The sequence below is a fragment of the Eumetopias jubatus genome, unplaced genomic scaffold (genome assembly GCF_037043125.1).
Source record: "Eumetopias jubatus isolate StellerSeaLion01/CBP00866 unplaced genomic scaffold, mEumJub1_p1.0 scaffold_1, whole genome shotgun sequence".
Taxonomy (NCBI): Eukaryota; Metazoa; Chordata; class Mammalia; order Carnivora; family Otariidae; genus Eumetopias; species Eumetopias jubatus.
The window spans coordinates 203868167-203889490 of NW_028274807.1; the positions used below are offsets into that span (position 1 = coordinate 203868167).

General features: G+C 50.2%; 1 protein-coding gene and 1 pseudogene across 1 annotated transcript; one reads left to right on the top strand and one right to left on the bottom strand.

Annotated features, from left to right (window-relative positions):
* Positions 1 to 1870: 1870 nt before the first annotated feature.
* On the top strand, positions 1871 to 19963 carry TMEM161A (transmembrane protein 161A). Its single transcript, XM_028087241.2, has 12 exons — positions 1871 to 1917; positions 5208 to 5311; positions 5955 to 6035; positions 6410 to 6507; positions 6619 to 6775; positions 8711 to 8862; positions 17994 to 18054; positions 18154 to 18297; positions 18404 to 18517; positions 18665 to 18839; positions 18955 to 19051; positions 19368 to 19963. Exons 1-12 carry the CDS (start codon positions 1915 to 1917, stop codon positions 19619 to 19621), a joined length of 1440 nt encoding a protein of 479 aa, XP_027943042.2. The 5' UTR covers positions 1871 to 1914; the 3' UTR covers positions 19622 to 19963.
* On the bottom strand, positions 10561 to 10964 carry LOC114196497 (phosphatidylinositol N-acetylglucosaminyltransferase subunit P pseudogene; annotated as a pseudogene).
* Positions 19964 to 21324: the final 1361 nt, after the last annotated feature.

Genomic DNA, 21324 nt, shown 5'->3' on the forward strand with positions numbered 1-21324 from the left:
GGTGGAAGCCAGAGATCAGGGAGCCGGGGACTACAGGGGAGATGTGACGGAAGTTGACTGGGTGGAGGTTGTGGGGTTGGTGAGACTGGCTACACTTGGAAGGTGGAACCATCATCAGGAGGGGCTGACAGATCAGGTATGGGCGAGAGAGGAGTCAAGGCCAACTCCAGAGCTTGTGGATAACCTGAAGGATGGGGAGTTGCGGGAGGGAAGATGAGGACCTCCTGAGATGAGGACGTGTGAATTTCCTGTGGTTCACCGCATGGGTGCCGCTGTGACACCTAAATTCATAAGCCCTGGGTGCAGGAGTAGAGGTCAAGGTGTGCCGTAGAGATTTGGGCCTCCCAGATCCTCAGTGTCTTCATCAATGAAATGGAGACGATTGTCCCGCCACCTCAGCATACTGGAAGGAGCACATGAAATCAACCACCCCACCTCCCCAGCCTGGTATGCAGTGGACCTGCAGCAAATGCCCCTCCTTTCTTTCTCAGTCCCTTTCTCTGACACCCTCCCCAAATCCCAGCTTCCCTGGATCCCTCATGGATTCATAGATTGGCTCATGGCCCCCATGTTGGTCCAGGGAAATCCCAGTGACCCTCACCACCACTGTCACCCATCCTCTCTCCAAGGGACACTCTGAGTCCAGAAGACCAAGCCACAGTGAATCCCCTGCAAACAGACATCCACATGTGCTCATAAACAAAGACAAAAACACCCACAGAGACAAGGCAATCAACTATACAGGCCCCACTCACAGGCCCCATAAAAACCCTCAGACATCTGGGGCGCCTGGGTGGCTCCGTCAGTTAAGTGTCTGGGCTCAGGTCATGATCTCTGGGTCCTGGGATCAAGCCCCACTTTGGGCTCCCTGCTCAGCGGGGAGTCCGCTTGTTCCTCTCCCTCTGCCCCTCCCCCCAGCTCAGGCTCTCTCTCACTTGCTCTCTCTGTCTCTCAAAAAAAATAAATAAAATCTTTAAAAAAAAAATTAAAGAAACCACCTCAGACATATAATCATACCCACATATATGTCCATATTCAGGCAGACACACTTTATCCATAAAAATGCAGATGGTAAAACTTAGGTACCCATGCTAGAAGCCCTTTCCTCCAAGCCTGGAAACACAGAACATCAGATTCTTGAGACTGACATTTTTTTTGTCCTTGATCCAGACATGCCTGAAGCTCACTATGCTTTTAGAGATTTTTGTCACAAAATTCCCCCCCCCTTTTTTTTGCTGGAGCCCATTTGAGTTAGTGTGTGCGTATGTGTGTGTGTGTGTGTGTGTGTGTGTGTGTGTGTGTGTGTATTCAATCAGAGTCCTGGCTGATAGAGATGAGTAAGGCTTTGCTAAACGAAAAAGATTGAGAAAGGAGGTATTCCAAGATGAAAGATAGCATTTACAGGGGCCTGGAGGTATGAGCTAGTACGGCCAGTGGCAAGCTGTATTACAGTGTGTACGATAGTGCTGGCGGCTGACTGAAGTCAGGTAGAGGTGTAAGAATTCAGTCTGAGCACTTGGGAGTCTAGTCAGTGGGAGCCACCGAATGTTCTTCATCAGGGGAGTTCCACACTCAGAACTCTCCAGCGGGAGGCAGTGCGTGGATAAATGAATGTATCTGCCTCAGACCTGCGCAATAGGTGCGGATGCTAGGAGACTGTATCTCAGAGAGGACAGCTACACAGGGTACCAGAGAGTCCTGACTCAACCGACGTCGGAGCTTGCCGAACGTCTTCGAACTACAACTTCCGGCATGCAACGCGAGCGACCTCGTGTCCCTCGTGGTTTGCTCCAGCTGCAAGCCTGACGATTGGCCGTACGGGCTGTTTGTCAGAACAGAATCGGGCTCTGATTGGTTGTACTCCTGCGAGATGCCCGGAGCCTCAGGTCAGCCGACCGCGCTCCCGCCGGCGACATGGTGAGCCGGCAGCCAGCCACATGGGGGGCCTTGGCTGAAGGGCAGGAGGTTCCGCTGAGGGTGTCCAGGGAGACACCGAGTGGACTGGGATCCCTTTGTGGGGACTGAGAGCTCTGAGGGACTCTGGGTCGCGCTGAGGGCCGTGTGTCCCTCTCTGGGTTCAGTCTCTCTGTGGGACCTACGTGGGGGTTGGGGGTTCTGTCTAGGGGACTGGAGGCCCCTGAGCGTTCGGGAATTCTGGAAAATCTCTGGGGGCCCTCTAGGGGACTGGGGTCCTGCCGAGGGGTCGCAGCCCCGCGGAGAGGACTGGGAACGTACGGATCCTCGCTGGGGAGGTTGGGGGTCCCTCTGGAGCCCACGCTGGCGACGTGGGTCCTGTGGAAGCATGGGGTCGCTGCATGTATTGAGGTGTGTGGAAGGGCCAGGGAGAGCCCTGAGAGGAGGAGCCAGGCCAAGGGGATGTGGATGGCCTCGGGGCGGGCGAGGGTCCCAGAATTGGAGACAGCACAGTTGGAACCTTCAGGTCTCACGCTGCTCAATAAACCTATTGAGTTTATTCTTCAAACTTAGCCTGGCCACTGCGGGGCGAGAGCGGGAAGTCCCAACCCCTAAATGTTCGGACTGGGCAGAGGGAGGGGCCCTGGAGGACGACTCGACCCTTCCTGGAGGATTCCCCAAGGAGGGGCGTTGGAAGTGCACCTGAACATGAAAAGTGGACGTGGTTCCAGGCCTGGGTGCAGGAAGCAATGGGAGATGAGAGGAAGGGTTCTTTAGAACAGGATGGAGGAAAGTCTCATTGGTGTTAGCAGGTAGCCGGATTCTCCTATTCTCGGATTGTAGGTCCAGGGAAAGACTTTGAGCAGGAAAGGGACGTGGGCTGATGGGAGGCTCCAGATATCTTTGGAAATCTGCAGAGCCAGGACCTCAAGACCAGAGGCTGCTGGGGGATGGGGCTTGAAAAACATCCCTGGACCGACCTCAAGAGCCTCAGGTGGAGGGATGCTTGTCTTTCTTTCTTTTTTTTTTTTTAAGATTTTATTTATTTATTTGAGAGAGAGAGAGAGAATGAGAGAGAGAGAGCATGAGAGGGAAGAGGGTTAGAGGGAGAAGCAGACTCCCCACTGAGAAGGGAGCCCGATGTGGGACTCGATCCCAGGACTCCAGGATCATGGCCTGAGCTGAAGGCAGTCGCTTAACCAACTGAGCCACCCAGGCGCCTGGGATGCTTGTTTTTCTTCCCTCCTTCCATTCTCCTCCCCTTCCTCTTTCTCCTTCCCTCCCTCTCTCCTTCCTTCCTTCTGTCCTTCCTCTCCTAGGTGCTGGGACCGAAGTTTGAACAACAGTCCCCTCCCTGGGAGGTGTCAGAGGGTGATAGGGGTCTGCAATGGAGAGCCCAGGGATCTGGAAGGGCCTCTGAGACCCCAGTAGTTTGACGCAGGGAGGGCTACCTAGAGAGCCGGGCAGTGAGTCAGGGAGTCTTGAGCTGGGCCCTTCAAGTGTTGCAGGCTGCGAAAAGGAGTTGGATGTTGACTGACCTCATGACTCACTGGGAAGGGCCGAGTGCTATGTCCGCGGGAGTGACAGGCAGGTACTGGGCCCCCCTGAGATGATGTGCGTGCAAAGCATAGAGGTCCAGGCTAGAGATGCCCCTGTGCTGGGGTCATGCCTGGCCGCCGGTGGTTAAAAACCTAGCAGGAGATTGAGTCACAGGGTGGAGGCCATAGAGGGAAAAGGAAAGTCAGCAGGGGAGCCCCAGGATCTGATGTCTGGAGAGGCGCCAATGGGAGGCTCCGGGGGCGCAGGAAGGGGCTGAAGAAGATCTTAGGAGGAGGCCTGGGCCCTGGGAGAGACCCGCCTCACTGGGCTTGGAAGGGTGCTCCCTGACCATGACCGTGCCCACGGTCTTTAGTGACCAATAGCCAGTCTGCACTTGGGGGTTAGGGAGGGTGAGCAGTGAGAATAGGAGATTAGTGAGATTTAAAGACCAGAAAGATATAAATAAATTAAAAAATATATATATATTAAAAAAAAAGGGGGTGCCTGGGTGGCTCAGTTGGTTAGGCGACTGCCTTTGGCTCAGGTCATGATCCTGGAGTCCCAGGATCGAGTCCCGCATCGGGCTCCCTGCTGAGCGGGGAGTCTGCTTCTCTCTCTGACCCTCCCCCCCTCATGCTCTCTCTATCTCATTCTCTCTCTCCAAAAAAAAAAAAATTAAAGACCAGAAAGATGGTGCACCGACCTCGTTACTGAGAAAATGTTTCTGGTTTACAAGTTACAGGCATAGAAAAAATATCCTGTTAGTTATCTTAATGATGGATTTCTCAGCAGTCATTCTGAATTACTGTGTTGGCCCGATACCCATCACACTAGAGCTTTTCCAATTAAAGTTAGCATATTCTTGCCTGATTAAAGGATAATTTTAATAATTAATTTTAATATTAAAGTAATCTTTATTTCACTTTGTTAATTATATCATAATACTAGTCGACAGCGCTCCTGAGCACATAATTTTATATAATTACATAATTACTGATACCAAATTGGTATTTACTGCATTCAAGCAGGAAAACCCAGCTTCAGACTAACAAAAGCATTTCTTCTAAAATGTTTTAAAATTAATATATGAAAACGTGTTATGAATTGGTAAAAAGTTTGTTATGTAGAACTTAGTGAGAAATTCCTAATTTAAAAAAGTCATCCCACTCATATATGTAAGTCTTTGTCCTGAAACTGGTTAGTGGCCAGAAATAGGCTTTCCAAGGAGGTTGATTACCAAGGGAGGGAGGAGGAGAGGGTGATGGGATCATGAGGCTAATTTCCGGTGGGAAAGATGGAGACTGAGCTGCCAGGGGGAAAGATGATGTGTGGGTGGGACCGTGGGAGGGGAGCCTCTTTCACTGGCTGTGCTCCTTGTAGGTCCGGATGGTGGTCTTGACAGCATATGAAACAAAACAGGCAGCGCCCCATTTCCAGATGGGGAAACCGAGGCCTCAGGAAGATGAATACCTGAAATCCATAGCGAAGGCCAGAAGTGAACCCCAGCGTGTGCTCTCCACCACCCCACACCCCAGCTAGGTGGTGGTGGTAGGGAGTGCGGGAATCCACACAGAGCAGGGGCTCCCAGGGTTGAGGCTGAGCCACCCCAGGCCCCTCCCTCAAGATGCAGCTGGAGCCCCCCGAGGCCCTTCCTTCCCAACCTGGCCCCAGCCTCTCTATAAATAGCCTGAGTTCCGAGGCACGGAGCTTGTGACCTTCTGGCAGGCACTGCCCTTCATGTCCCCTCCCCGCAGGCGGTCCTGGGAGTGCAGCTGGTGGTGACCCTGCTCACCGCCACCCTCATGCATAGGCTAGCGCCGCACTGCTCCTTCGCACGCTGGTTGCTCTGCAACGGCAGGTGAGCCGCAGCCCCACCCCGGGTGGTGGGAGGAGCCCCACCGGGCCCCTCCCCTTTGCTTCCTCCAAACCCCTCCGCTTGCCCTCCAAAGAGTAGTTTTTTTTTTTAAAACAACTTTATTGAGATATAACTGACATACAATAAACTGCAAATATTTGAAGCACACAGTTGGATCAGTTTTGACAGAGGTACACACACCCATGAGACCGCATTTCCACACTGGGAAGAGCAGCTGCTTTCCCTTACTCCTGCATCCAGGAATCTAACCCCCCTTCCACACTCCTCTTGCTGTAGATCTGTTCCCTGCAGTGCTTTTTGTCCCTGTTCGGATCTCGGACCCTTTCTGAGACCTGGTGGAAACTGTGAACTTTCCCTCCAGAACAATGCACACGCCTGCTCCACCTGAAGAGATAGCCCGCAGATTCAGGGGTGTCCGGGACCCCATAGTTTCTCACTGCACTCCCCCCAGCAAAACCATAGCCCACCCCCCAGGCCTTCCCCTGGCCTTGCATGGTCCCTGCCCATCCTGTCCCCATGCATTTCGGGTCCAGCTCTCCCCGACCCCAGTCCTGGGTTTGAGGATTCACTGCCTTGAGCCCTCCACGCCGCGGGAGCTTTCTTGACTTCCCGTCTTTGCCCTCAGTCTCTTCCGATACAAGCACCCTACTGAGGAAGAGCTTCGGGCCCTGGAGGGAAAGCCGAGGCCCAGAGGCAGGAAGGAGCGGTGAGTGAGCCCCCAGCCTTAGGGGAGCGGCTCCCTTTCCAGGCGCACGCAGTTCTGGGCACCTAGGAGAGTGGTGGATACCCCAGGTTGAGATGTCACTGTCATTCATTGGTTGCCTTGGGCTGACAGCTAACGCTTATTGCTTATTGGAAGTTTGCTCTGGGCCATCCCTGGTGAGCTGCGGCATCTGCAGCCTGGTGTGCGGAGACCCAGGCTGGGGAGAAGGTTAACTCCCAAACCAGCTCCTCCTGTGCTCTGAGGGTGGCACGGTGGAACCTTCCAGGCTGGTGTGGGGTGGGCCGCCATATCTGGCTGGGGAGGAGACAGAGGATGCACTCCTCCTCCTCCCCTGACCGCCTCCCCCCCCCCCACAGGTGGGCCAATGGTTATAGTGAAGAAAAGCCCTTGTCTGTGCCCCGAGATGCCCCTTTCCAGCTGGAGACCTGCCCCCTCACAGCGGTTGATGCCCTCGGTAACAGCCCAGCTGGGTCCCCAACGTCCCAGCCTCAGCCCACACCCTGGCGGCATTGGTGAGGGGGGTGTCCTGCGCTGGGCTGTGGACTGAGCTGCGTGCTCCCCGCAGTCCTGCGCTTCTTCCTGGAGTACCAGTGGTTCGTGGACTTTGCCGTGTACTCGGGTGGCGTGTATGTCTTCACAGAGGCCTACTACTATGTGCTGGGCCCGGTCAAGGAGACCAACATCGCGGTGTTCTGGTGTCTGCTCACTGTCGCCTTCTCCGTGTATCCTTCCTCAGGCTGCCCAGTGGGTCAGGGAGGAGGGAGGCATGTGGGAGCGGGACTCGAGCTTTCCTTTACCCCCATCCCCAAATTGGCATATCAGCTATCTGCTGTCCTACAAAACTCCCCAAAACTGGGTGGTGTAACATGGTCACTATTTTATTTGCTCTCCTCCCGGGCTGGGCTGAGCCCAGCCGCCTTATCTCTACTCTAAGAGGTCCCGCCTTCCAGCAGGCCAAGCCAAGCTTCCTCCTGGTAGCAGAAATACCAGCAAGGAAGAAGGGGTGCTGTGGGCCTCCTAAGGCTTTGCAGGAAGTTGGCCCACCCCCATCCCTGTCCATTCTCTTGGTCAAAGCAAGTCACCGGCCCAGATGCAGGGGCAGGAAAAGAGATGCCCCCTCTGCTACGTTTTTTTGTTCTTTTTTTTTTTAAGATTTATTTATTTATTTGAGAGAACGAGAATGAGAGAGAGAGAGAGAGAGTACATGAGGGGGGGAGGGTCAGAGGGAGAAGCAGACTCCCCGCCGAGCAGGGAGCCTGATGCCGGACTCGATCCTGGGACTCCAGGATCATGACCTGAGCCGAAGGCAGTCGCTTAACCAACTGAGCCACCCAGGCGTCCCTTTTTGTTCATTTTTTAAAATTATTTTTAATATTTAAAAAAGATTTTATTTATTTACTTGTTTATTTATTTATTTGACAGAGAGAGAGAGAACAAGCAGGGAGAGTGGCAAGCAGAGGGAGAGGGAAGGCAGGCTTCTCGCGGAGCAGAGAGCCCGATGTGGGGCTCGATCCCAGGACCCTGGGATCATGACTTGAGCCCAAGGCAGATGCTTAACTGACTGAGCCACCTAGGTGCCCCTCTGCTACATTTTTTTATGAAGCTGTCCAGGGAACAGAGGCAAACCTCTGACATTGAGGACCCAAGTCTGAGAAAATGCCCTTGTGGGATGGGCTTGTGAAGAAAAGTCCATCTTGAAGCCCACACTGGTTCTGGAAAGCCCCATGGGTCTCTTTCAGGACATATTCGAGATACAGCCCTTGTATCTCTGATAGCTTCTTAGGGGAGTGGGAAATTCACCTGCTGTGAATGCAGCCAGGCTAGGTGGGTCAGGGAGGCCAGACCTCCTGAAGAGACAGACTTGCTGGCTCTTTCAAGGAGAAATGGCCACAGGTAGGGGTGCCTGGGTGGCTCATTTGGTTGAGTGTCCAATTCTTGGTTTCAGCTGCGGTCATGGTCTCAGTGTCGTGGAATGGAACCCCCTGACTTGAGCTCTGAGCTTGGCATGGAGTCTGCCTGAGATTCTTTCCCCCTTCCCCTCCCTCCTCCTCTACTCCTCCCCACACTTGCTGTCTCTAAAATAAATAAATGGAAGGAAGGAAGGAAGGAAGGAAGGAAGGAAGGAAGGAAGGTAGGAAGGTAGGAAGGAAGGAAGGAAGGAAGGAAGGAAGGAAGGAAGGAAGAAGAATTAAAGAAAGAGAAAGAAAGAAAAAGAAAGGAAGAAAGAAAGGAAGAAAGAAAGAAAGAAAGGAAGGAAGGAAGGAAGGAAGGAAGGAAGGAAGGAAGGAAGGAAGGAAGGAAGGAAGGAAGAAAGAAAGAAAGAAAGAAAGAAAGAAAGAAAGAAAGAAAGAAAGAAAGAAAGAAAGAAAGAATTAAAGAAAAGAAAGAAAGAAATGGCCACAGGTAGTGTTATGAGGCCGAGCTGGAGGCCCAGGCACGCCTGCCACCCACACACCGCAAGCCTGCTGACACAGGCGTGAGCAGGGCTGGACCTTGTGTCCTGGGCTTGTTCGGCGGCTCACTCTTCTCCTTGGTCACCGCCCTGCTCCCCGAGACTCCAAACCCCAACGATGGTGTTTGGGTTCTGGAGCTGGGGGAGTCCCTGGCTGGGAGTGGGGCACAGCAGCTGCTCAGGGCTTCCTTAGCCCTGCCCCCAGCAAGATGTTCCTGGTGGTGACCCGGCTGTACTTCAGTGCAGAGGAGGGGGGCGAACGCTCTGTCTGCCTCACCTTTGCCTTCCTCTTCCTGCTCCTGGTCATGCTGGTGCAGGTGGTCCAGGAGGATACTCTCGAGCTGGGCCTGGAGCCAGGTATGTGCGGCGTTTGGGGCATGGGGTCACCACGCGGATCACTCCCTCGTGGAAGTGGGGTTAAGTGGCTCGTTCCACCAGCACATAATAGGTGAAGGGGGGGTACTCCTTGGGCCTGAGCAGTCTCTCTGGCAGCTTGCTGCCCTGCACATCTGGGGCTTTGGGGCAAGAGGATATCTGGTCTCACTGCCTCTGATGGCTGCCTGCAGCTGCAGTTCTTCGCAGGGCGCTTCTGTACCCCCCATCTGCCCTCTCCCCGGCAGCCATAATGATTTAATATTTACCCATTCTAATTTAATTTGGTGAAGGAAATGGGTAAATGGCACAACATTCATAAAGTACAAGAGGCTATACATAGAGTAAAAATCACCCACCCTGATTAGCTCTCCTTCCAAGAGGAAAACTGGGAGACCACTTTCCTTTTTCCCCATAAAACGGTAGTGTTTATGGCTCTCCACCTTGTCTTTTTCCCTTAAAAACATGAATTTGGAGGTTGTTCCTTGATGCTACATACAGTGTGGGTTGGTTGGTTGGTTTGTTTTTTTGTTTTGTAATACCCACATAGTATTTCATTTTATGGAAGTTCCATGATTATTTAACCAGTCCCCTACTTCTGGACATCTAAGTCTTTCACTATTAAATGTTATTGTTCAAAACCATGTTGTAACACAACAGTGTCGTACGGGAATAGCCCTGCACATGCAGCCCTGTGTGAGAAACTGCATTTGTAATTTCGATAATGTTGTAAATTGCCATTTAGGAAAAGATTAATGAAGTGCCTATTTCCCCACATTCTCTCCAGTGTGTTTCCTCAGACTTTTTTTTTTTTGTCTTGGGTAACCTGATGAGTGAAAATATAAGCGAGGTTGAGCATCTTTTCCTCTGTGGACAAGTCATTTCTATCTGCCTTCCAGTAAAGTCTGTTCTTTTGCCCAGTTTTCTACTGAGTTGTTGACCTTTTTATTGATTTGTAGGAGCTCTTTATATATTAGAGACATTAGGCTTTGTGTGTGATAGTAGTTGGAAATATTTTTCTTAGTTTCCCATTTTTCTTTTGAGTTTCTCTATTCTTTGGATGATCTTTAAAAATATAATTTGGATCACATCACTTCTCTGCCTGATACCAGATTCTGGTGGTCTTTGGATAAAGATCAAATCCTTGAGCTTTATCTTCACCAATTCTCCCTGCTTTTCAATTTTTAAGATTATATAATGTTTAATATATAGTATATATATGTATAGAACATGTGTATGTAAATTACAAAGCAAAATAATAATGTAACAAACTCACTTCTTAAATGAGAACTAGAACATTCCCAATGTTCTTTCATGTCTCTGGTGCTCCTTTCCAATCCCACCACCTTCCACTCCTACTCACAGCCCCAACCAGTCTCTCAAATCTTGTGTTTATCATTCTTTTGCCTTTTTTTTTTTTGGAGGGACTTCTTGTTCTTACTGATACTTATTTTTTTAACAAGTCTGCTATATGGTAATGCAGTATTTTATTCTGTTCATTACCAACTAATACTCAAGAACTTTTATAATATTAATATAACTTAATCTAAAAGAATCAACTTACTTTGTTTACATTTCAATATTGGGTATGAGAGAGTCAAAATAATTATGGTCAAAATTATTATATAAAAAATTATAGTAAATGCTCGGTGTTAGTCTACATACAATTTAGTTTTTGGCATAAAGTTATTTAGTTGCCAGGAAGAACATTTGGTTTACTTCACTAATAGGAATATCTCTTAATGCTGGGATGGCCTCTTCTTGGTATTTCTTCTGCTGTTGATTTTTAGCATAGTTATCTGTGATTGTATGAATGGAGTTGAGTGGAGAGGTACTCATCAGGTTTATTCCAAATAAGAGTGCTAACCAATTACTATAGTAATGAGGAAGTAGACGGGCAATGCAACTGCCCAGTATTTTTCAGGCCAATAGGTTAATCCTAAGGAGTTTCGCCAAGATTCAGGAATAAATGCCCACACAAGATACAGGATGAAGCCAAATTGGGAGCTTAAGAAAAGAACAAAGCCATAAATCGCTCTTTCTGGCAATGGCGACGGTGAATTTTCCACCATTTTCCCTGTGGCTTTAGACAATCTTGGGTCCTCGAAGCGCCCACTCAGGCCCCTCCCGACAGCTCGGCCACTTCAGCCCCAAGTGCCCCGCGCAAGCCCCCTCCGGAAAGCCTCCGCGGGGCCGAGAAAGGGAAAAACTAAAGGAAAGGCCGGGTCGCTCCGGTGCCCCCGATTCCGCCCAGGCACAGGCACACTGCAACCCTTGCCGGCCCGGAGCGCGCGAGCCCCGGGGACGACCCCCCCTTTTTTTTTTATTTTAATTTTTTTTAAAGATTTTATTTATTTATTTGAGAGAGAGAGAATGAGGGATAGAGAGCACGAGAGGGAGGAGGGTCAGAGGGAGAAGCCGACTCCCTGCCCAGCGGGGAGCCCGATGTGGGACTCGATCCAGGGACTCCAGGATCATGACCTGAGGTGAAGACAGTCGCTTAACCAACTGAGCCACCCAGGCGCCCATCAATCAAAGGACTTTTTTTTTAAAAAGCTTCCTCTGCTCAGGGTTGCCGTGGGGAGTAGCATCTAAGAAGGAGCCGCTCGGGCGCCCCCTTCCTGTGCCTTTGTAAAAGGTAGTTTCATCACATATATTTCTGTCCCTAAAGAATTCATCATACAGTTTGCTCGCTGTTGCGGATGGTGCCAGCCAGTGTATAATCAGCCAACTGGTGCTTTTCGGTCTTTTTGATATTGTTTACAGAACGAGGCCGTGTTGGTCTGGGCAGCTTTTGTTCATCTCTTCTCACAGATGAATGACGTTCTCTGATGAGGCCACTTGTCTTTATTTGTCTATTCTTCTGTTGCTGGACATCTAGGTGGTTTCCAGATTTGAGCTTTTCTCACAGTTGCTATAGGGAACATTGTTTCCTCATACGCACGTGTAGGCATTTCTTTTGGGCACAGGATCTGGGGACAAGGTGGACGTGTTCTCCTTCATTAAGATGGTGCCTCAGCATTTTTCAGAGCCATGCAGCCTGGGGTTCCGAGTGTGGACCCTGGACTCAGGCGGCACCCTGGGCAAGCGTGGGTGACCTTGCAACAGCCCCCTGCCTCACCTCCCTGCTTGTAAGGTGGGGTGGTGAACCTTACAGGGGCACAGTCAGGTGTAAGTGAGTTGAGGTCTACAGAAAGTGCTTGATTTTTGCCCGTCTGGCAGTGGAAAACGATGCCTTTAGTGGTCTTAACGTGCATTGCTCTGATTACTTGGGAGGCTGAGCAGCTTTTCCTGTTTATTCATGATTCTCATTTCCTCTTCTTTGAAGAGTTTGTTCAAGTTGTTGCTCATTTTTCTTTGAGGCTATATGTGTTTTTTTCCTCCATTTTTTTTGTTGTTGTTGTTGTTGTGGTAAAATACACATAACATTTACCATTTTATTGTTTTTAAGTGTTCACTTCAGTGGCATTAAGCACATTCACCCTGTTGTGCGACCATCACCACCATCCATCCCCCCCTTTTCACCTTGCAAATCTGAAACTCTGTCCCCATTAAACACTGCTCTCCATTTCCCCCCACCCCCCCAGCCCCTGGCGCCCACCATCCTACTTTCTGTCTCTATGAATCTGACCACCCTAGACGCTTTATATGAGGGCAATCATGCAGTATCTGTCTTTCAGTGCTGGCTTATTTCATTCAGCATGACGTCCTTAAGGTTCACCCATGTTGTAGCCTATGTTCAAATTTCCTTCCTTTTTAAGGCTGAATAATATTCCCTTTGCATGAATATATCCCATTTTGCTCATCCATTCATGTATCGATGGACGTTTACGTTGCTCCTTTGTTTCAGCTACTGCGAATAGTGTTGCTATGAACATGGGTGTACAAGTCCCTGCTTTAATTCTTTGGGTACAGATCCAGAGGTGGGATTGCTGGATTACGTAGTAATTCTATGTTTAATTTTTTGAAGAGTCAACAAACTGTTTTCTTGGGTGGCTGCACCATTTTACATTCTTACCATAGGGGTTCCAGCTTCCCCACATCCTCACCAACCTGTGTTATCTTCCTTTTCTTTTTCCTTAAGAGTGACCATCCTAGTGGGTGTGAGGTGGTATCTCATTGTGGTTTTTATCTGTATTTCCCTAATGATGAGTGATGCTGAGCACATCTTCATATGCTTGTCCGTCATCTGTATATCTTCTTTGGAGAAATTGTCTATTTTCTTTTTCTTTTACAAAGATTTTATTTTATTTATTTATTTATTTATTTTTTAAAAGATTTTATTTATTTATTTGTCAGAGAGAGAGAGAAAGAGCACAAGCAGGAGGAGTGGCAGGCAGAGGGAGAAGCAGGCTTCCTGCTGAGCAGGGAGCCCGATGCGGAACTCAATCCCAGGACCCTGGGATCATGACCTGAGCCGAAGGCAGCTGCTTAACCAACTGAGCCACCCAGGCATCCCAAGATTTTATTTTTTTTAAAAAAAGATTTTATTTATTTGACAGAGAGAGACACAGTGAGAGAGGGAACACAAGCAGGGGGAGTGGGAGAGGGAGAAGCAGGCTCCCTGCTGAGCAGGGAGCCCAATGCGGCGCTCCATCCCAGGACCCTGGGATCATGACCTGAGCCGAAGGCAGATGGCTAACAACTAAGCCACCCAGGTGCCCTCAAAGATTTTATTTTTAAGTAATCTCTACACCCAATGCGGGGCTCAAACTTATGACCCCGAGATCAAGAGTCACATGTCCCACTAACCAAGCCAGCCAGGTGCTTCCTTTGCCTATTTTTGAACCTTTTTTTTTTTTTTTTTTGGGGGGGTGATGAGTTTTAGGAGTTCTGTGTATATATTCGGGATATTCATCCCTTATCAGATATATGATTTGCAAATATTTTTTTCCCATTCTGTGGGTTACCCTTTTACTCCATTAGTATTATCTTTTGTTGTACACATTTTTTTTTTAATTCCCATGAGTCCCATTTGTCTCTATTTTCTTTTGTGGCTCATACCTTCGGTGCTAGATCTGACATCATCACCAAATCCAATGTTATGAAGCTTTTCTGGGCTGTATATCTTTACTATTTTTTTTTCTTGTTGATTTGTAGGGTTTCTTTATATATTGTGGGAACTGATCCTTTGTTACATGTGTGGCACATACTTCCTCCTATCAAATCTGACACACCATTATTTCCTGAACCACAGAAAAGAGATTAAAAGCACTGTTAAACTATTGCATGCCATCAATGGTCATGTGTATCTCAATTTTAAAGAAGTTAAAATGGGGGGCAGTGTATCTTCAAATTTGTGGCATGGCTTTTCACTTTCTTTGTGGTGGGTTTTTTTTTTTTTTTTTTGCCTCTTAAAAAAATTGTGGGGAGGGCACCTGGGTGTCTCAGTTGGTTAGGCGACTACCTTTGGCTCGGGTCATGATCCTGGAGTCCCGGGATCGAATCCCACATCGGGCTCCCTGCTCAGCAGGGAGTCTGCTTCTCCCTCTGACCCTCCCCTCTTCTCATGCTCTCTCTCTCAAATAAATAAATAAAATCTTTAAAAAAAATTATGGGGCATCTGTCTGGCTCAGTTGGTGGAGCATGTGACTCTCGATCTTGGGGCTGTGAGTTCGAGCCCCATGTTGGGTGTAGAGATTGATTAAAAATAAAATCTTTTTTTTTTAAGATTTTATTTATTTATTTGACAGAGAGAGAGAGAGATAGCAAGAGCAGGAACACAAGCAGGGGGAGTGGGAGAGGGAGAAGCAGGCTTCCCGCTGAGCAGGGAGCCTGATGCGGGACTCGATCCCAGGACCCTGGGATCATGATCTGAGCCGAAGGCGGACGCTTAACAACTGAGCCAACCAGGCGCCCCTTAAAAATAAAATCTTGAAAAATATTGTCCTCAAATGTTTTATTTTGAAAAATTCCAAACCTCAGAATGGTTGGAAGAATCCTCTAATGAACTCCCAGATGCCCTTGACCTAGATTCATTTAGCCATGTTTGCATTATTCTCTGCACATGCACACACCACACTTTTTTGGGCTCAGCCACTGAATACAGTTGCAGCCCTCCCCTCTGGTTTCTTTTGATTAATAGCAGTTCCTTATTTTAGTTGATTATTGTCTTGAAGATATTCCCCTCTCTTCCCTACAATCAGAAAGACATTTTATATTTTCCAACACAATATTTCAATTTTGCCTTTCACATAAGCCCTTAAACTCCTGGTCGTTCACTACTGTCTTATGAGGTAGGGATCAAACTGAGTGTTTTCCATGGGATAACCTTGTTGTACAATGGTATTTTTAGTGAATTGTGGGTTCTTTTGGTTTTTCTTTCATCTTTTCCAATCTTTTTTTGTGTGGCTAGGACCTCTGGCTTTTATAGCACTATTCTGGTAGGCTTCTTTTTCTTTTTTCCAATTTTTTAAAAAGATTTTATTTATTTATTTGACAGATAGAGACACAGCGAGAGAGGGAACACAAGCAGGGGGAGTGGGAGAGGGAGAAGCAGGCTTCCCGCGGAGCAGGGAGCCCGATGCGGGGGCTCGATCCCAAGACCCTGGGATCACGACCTGAGCCGAAGGCAGATGCCCAATGACTGAGCCACCCAGGCACACCTTGTTTTCAGTTTCTTAGTTGGCTATTTAGCTCACTAATTTTCAGCTTCTTCTATTTCTCTTTCTGGCATTTCTAGCACGAAGGCTATAAATATTTTACTAAGTCCCACTTTTGTCCACTTCTTAAGTTTTGACTTGTAATTTTCATTATCAGGCAATTCTGGGTATTTTTAAGTTTCCATTGTGATTTCTTTCTTTTTCTTTTTCTTTTCTTTTTTTTTAGAGAGGGGAAGGGGCAAAAGGAGAGGGAGTGAGAGAATCCCAAGCAAGCTCCATGCCCAGTGCTGAGCCCGGTGCAGGGCTCGATCTCACAACCTCGAGATCATGAGCCGAAATCAAGAGTTGGATGCTTAACTGACTGAGCCACCCAGGTGCCCTAGTCAGTGTTTTCTTTATATGTTTTGTGGCTAATTGACAAGGTGTTTACAAGTATTGAATTTCTATATATACCTGGTGAATCAACCATTTTATCATGGTATATTGACCACTTCTGATTCTAATAATACTTCTGTCTTACTCTGGTTTATCTGGTAATAATATAGACTTTTCAGCTTTCTTTTTTTTTTAAGTTGAGATATAATTGACATATAACATTGTTAGTTTCAGGTATACAATATAATGATTCAATATTTGTATGTATTACAAAACAATCACAACAACAAATCTGCTTAACATCTATCACCATACATATACAACTTTTTTTCTTATGATGAAAACTTTTAAGATCTACTTTTAGCAACTCTCAAATATACAATACCACCTTTCTTTTGATTAGTATTTGTCATATCTTTTTAATATCCCTTTTCTTTCAACCATACAGGGACATTGTGTTGAGGTATGTCTCCTTTAAAAAACATACAGCTAGGGGCGCCTGGGTGGCTCAGTCATTGAGCGTCTGCCTTTGGCTCGGGTCATGGTCCCAGGGTCCTGGGATGGAGCCCCGTGTTGAGCTCCCTGCTCCGTGGGAAGCCTGCTTCTCCCTCTCCCGCTGCCCCTGCTTGTGTTCCCTCTCTCGCTGTGTCTCTCTCTGTCAAATAAATAAATAAAATCTTAAAACAACCAACCACACAGGGTGCCTGGGTGGCTCAGTTGGTTAAGCGACTGCCTTTGGCTCAGGTCATGATCCTGGAGTCCCGGGATCAAGTCCCACATCGGGCTCCCTGCTCAGCGGGGAGTCTGCTTCTCCCTCCGACCCTCCCCCATCTCATGCTCTCTCTCTCTCTCATTCTCTCTCTCAAATAAATAAATAAAAAATCTTTAAAACAACAACAACAACCACCAACCACACAGCTAGATATTTTCAAGTCTGACAATCTGTGTCATTTAACCTCAGAGTTTAACCCACTTACATTTATTGTCATCGCCAACCTATTCGGCATTGTTTCTACCATCTTACCTTTTCACCTTCTTTTTGTTCTTTTTCTGTGATTGCTGTTGCCATTGGCTGCCAGTCTAATTGTCTTTCCTCTATGGGTGATCTATCTTAAATCCCTGGCTGCTTTACGATCTCTCTGTTTTTGGTATTCCAGTTTCACTAGTGTCTAGGTATGGATTTCTTCGTATTATTCTGGTTTGATATACTTTGTGTGTGTCATTCATTCCACAGTCTTTTGCACTGTTCTCTTCCAGATCTCCTCTCCTCCTTCATTCTCTCTTCCCTTCTCTCTGGGGCTCTCATGTCACTTATGCTGGACTTTCTATTCTGCCCTCCTTATCTCTTAATCTCCCTTCATATTTCCTACCTTTTTATCTTTCTGAGTTGGAATCTGAGTGATTTCTTCAGATCCAATTCATTCATTCCTCCTTTGGCTGTTTTGAATATGCCATTTAACAACCTATCATTTCTGTTTTCCCTTTGGAAGAGCTTAATTGGTTCCTTTGCAAATATAGCTGGTCATCTGAGGTAGCCTCATGTTGCCTGTTCTGTGATTCCACCTTTTATTTTCCTCAGTAATTTCACACATGATAACACCTGCAAAATTTCTGTAGTCAGTAGGGTCTAAACTTTTTTTTTCCCCCCCTGCTTTATGGTGATTTGTTCCCTGGTGTGTTTGGTGATTTGGGTTGTGAGCTCATTTTTATTTGCTTTTACTCTGTGGAAAATCCGAGGGCCTGAACTGAGGATTCTTTCCAGGACTTTGGCTTTAACCTATGGGAGTCCTCATGCCCCTCTGGAATCCTGGTATAATCCAGGAAGCTCAGACTCAGTGGTCCACTGCCCCCCACCCCTTTCTCCCAGTCCAGTCAAGGGTGTCTGCCTGGTCCATATTCCTCGTCTTTAAAATAAAAAACAAACAAACAAAAAAACATAACCAACCAAAACAAACAAACAAACAAAAAAACCCGCACATAACCGGAACACAACAAAAGTTTTCCTTTTGCCTGGCCCTGGGTCCAGCTCCCACTGGTGCATTCCTACCCGGGGAGCAAAAGTCTATCTGGGAGGGGGGCAGAGCAGACACTGAGGCTCCAGGGGTCTATTAAACACTGCCCTCTCCTTGTCTTCCCCAGGCCTGGCCAGTATGACCCAGAACTTGGAGCCACTTCTGAAGACGCGGGGCTGGGACTGGGCGTGAGTCCTGGGAAGTGAGGTGGGGCAAGGGCAGCCTGGAACTTGTAGGGGGGTTGCTGACGGGCTTTGGGGCCTCCTGACCCTTCTCTTCTCCCCCAGGCTCCCTCTGGTCAAGCTGGCCATCCGCATAGGGCTGGCATTTGTGGGATCCATGCTGGGTGCCTTCCTCACCTTTCCAGGCCTGCGGCTGGCTCAGACACACCTGGACGCACTGAGCATGTCAGAAGACCGGCCCATGCTGCAGTTATGCAGACTGCCAGATGGGTGGTGGGGGGAGGTGGGAATCTAAAGGAGAGGCTAGGGGGATGGTGGGTGCCCGGGCCTCACTCCTCTGTGCCCTTGTTCCTAGGTTCCTTCTGCATACCAGCTTCCTGGCCCCACTGATCATCCTGTGGCTCTGGACCAAACCCATTGCACGGGACTTCCTGCACCAGGCACCCCTGGGGGAGGTGCCCTTCTCCCTGTGCGCATGGGGGGTGGGTGGGAGGGAGGGCAGTGGGGGCCCTTCTGTGTACCCCAGTCTCTGAGGCTCAGGGAGGAGCCTTGGATCCTGGGGGAGATCCTGGAGCAGGGGTGGCCTCCCTAGCCCCCTCACTCCCCTCCCCAACAGGCTGTCAGACTCAGCCTTCGACTCACTGCGCCTCTGGGTGCTGGTGGCCTTGTGCCTGCTAAGGCTGGCCATGACCAGGCCCCACCTGCAGGCCTACCTATGTCTGGCCAAGGCCCGTGTGGAGCAGCTGCGGCGGGAGGCCGGCCGCATAGAGGCCCGTGAGATCCAGAGGCGGGTATGGGCACCGAAGGTTGGGAGGGAACATGGGGCTCAGGGCAGGTCTCCCTGTCCCTGGGGCTGAGGGTCCGGACCCCCACCCACCCACGTGGTCACTGCTACCGGCCCACTAGGTGGTGCGAGTCTACTGCTACGTGACGGTGGTGAGCCTGCAGTACCTGACGCCACTCATCCTCACCCTCAACTGCACGCTACTGCTCAAGACGCTGGGTGAGGAGTGGCATGGGTGGGGTCGGGTCTTGGGGCCTGGTGTGGGGAGGTGGGGGCCGCGGGGAGCGACGCCGGGCCGGGATGGAGGCAAGTGAGGTGGCGCCTGGGCAGGACTTGGTAATACTGTGGGGGGAGCCTGGGGGGCCCAGAGGAGGGGAGAGTAGGAGGCAGGGCCCGAAGTTGGGGTGGGGGCCAGGAGATAGAGTTTAGGGTGGTGGCGGGGGTAGGAGGTGGAGCCTAGGGCTAGGCGGGTCCCAGAGGTCAAAGCCCGCCTGCACCTCTACCCATCCCTCCCTCCACCCTCCACTTCCCACAGGTGGCTACTCCTGGGGCCTGGGCCCGGTCCCCATGCTGTCCCCCGCCCAGTCCTCAGCCCAGGATCGCCTGGGGGGTCCCGGGGAGGATGAGGCCCAGCAGACGGCGGCCCGGATCGCTGGGGCGCTGGGCGGCCTGCTCACGCCCCTCTTCCTCCGCGCCGTCCTCACCTTCCTCATCTGGTGGACCGCAGCCTGCCAGCTGCTCTCCAGCCTCTTCGGCCTCTACTTCCACCGGCACCTGGCGGGCTCCTAGCCTCCTGCAGACGCCCCTGGGGCCCCAAGTTCCCGGCCTGAGCCAGCGGCTTAAGGGCCGCCTCCTCTGTGTGTGCCTCAGTGTCCTCAGGTGCAAGGTGGGCCCGGGAGCCCTTGCACCACCTGCTGTGCCCGCCTGCTTCACCGCAGTGCCTGAGCCCTGGCCCCCAGGAATCCCATGCTTCTGCCTCCAAACTGTGGCCATGGGCCCCCTCGCCCCCCCTCCCCGGGCTGAGGATCCCAGGGCCACTGTTCTCAGATTGCATGCCCTCCCTCCCCGCAATTTGAGACAGAGGTCACGGGTCATTCTTCTGAACAAATAAAAGAACAGGCTGATTTCTACTATCAGGATTGGAGTGGTTTGGGAGGTGGCTTTCTGCATTTGGTGCTGAGTGAAGGGAATGACCCGGAAGAGCACAGGGCGATCCAGACAGTAAGCAAAGGCCTGGGAGCAAGAAGTGAAGGCGGCGGGGGTGGGGGGAGTGGGGGTGGGGTGGGGAGGGGGCGGAGCAAGACGGAGTCAGGGCTGAGAGGGTGGTAAGGGAGAGAAGAGGGTGGGGGAGAGTGCAGGGAGGGGACTGGAGGATGAGAAGGGAGGGAGATGGAGAGGACAGATAAAGTTGTAGAAATCTTGCAGGAGTGGGTGCCTGGGTGGCTCAGTCATAGGGGGTCTGCCTTCGGCTCGGGTCATGATCCTGGGGTCCTGGGATCGAGCCCCGCATCGGGCTCCCTGCTCGGCGGGGAGCCTGCTTCTCCCTCTCCCACTCCCCCTGCTTGTGTCCCTTCTCTAGCTTGGTCTCTCTCTGTCAAAGAAATAAATAAAATCTTAAAAAAAAAATCTTGCAGGACGAACAAAATGATAAAAGATGGAAAACAAAGGGGTGGGGGTGGGGGCCAAGGAAATCAGAGAACTGGCCCAGAAGAATCTTCCAAAGAGAGAGAGTTCTGGAGCAGAGGGGAACCCCGATGGGACCAGGTGATGGGAATCCCCTAGGACCGCAAGCTTCCAGGCGCTGCGGGACAAGAGCCCCATCCCAAGGCACGTGTCTGGGAAGTTCCAGAATGAAGACCAGCTCCCCGCCAGGACCGAACGGGTCACACCTGGAATCAGGAGATGATGGAGGGTTGTCTCCTAGTTTTGCCCATCCCGCACTGTGGCCGGCACCCCAGGGATCCCTGAAACCGGAGCCCCCCTCACCCCTGCACCATCAGCCGCTGCAGCGGTGGTGCCTCTGGTCACGTGGCCCTTTGCTTGCTCAGCCAGGGCCATGCGTGCTCTCTGCTCTCAGAGCGCGACCCCCCGGGGTTCAGGGACCCACAGGAAGGTGGAGCCGAGCAAAGAAAAGCAAGAGCGTGAGCGGCACCGTGCCGGGCACAGCGGGGGCGATGGGGTGCGGCGCCCCCAGGACGGCCACAGGCTCTCACTGCTGTGCCTTAAACCACAGACATCTTACACGTTCCCTTTGGGACACATCTCATGATTAAAAAAAAAAAAGTAATGAGAGAAACAAGGTGGAACCACAATCAGAGAAAAATCGGGAAGATAGAAGGGGCTGGTCAGGGTGCTATGTTTTCAGAAGCAATATTACATTTCTGTTAAGTGGCATCAGTGATCACCACCACCCATCGGCGCTTCACACAGGAGGGGACGATTCTGCCCCAAAGGGACACTAGTCAGTGTCTGGAGACATTTTTCTGGAGACA

Bases quoted from the DNA above. Each gene is read 5' to 3' on its own strand.
- TMEM161A (XM_028087241.2), top strand. The intron at 18,840-18,954 runs GTATGGGCACCG...CCGGCCCACTAG, and splicing joins CCCGTGAGATCCAGAGGCGG to GTGGTGCGAGTCTACTGCTA. The intron at 19,052-19,367 runs GTGAGGAGTGGC...CACTTCCCACAG, and splicing joins GCTACTGCTCAAGACGCTGG to GTGGCTACTCCTGGGGCCTG.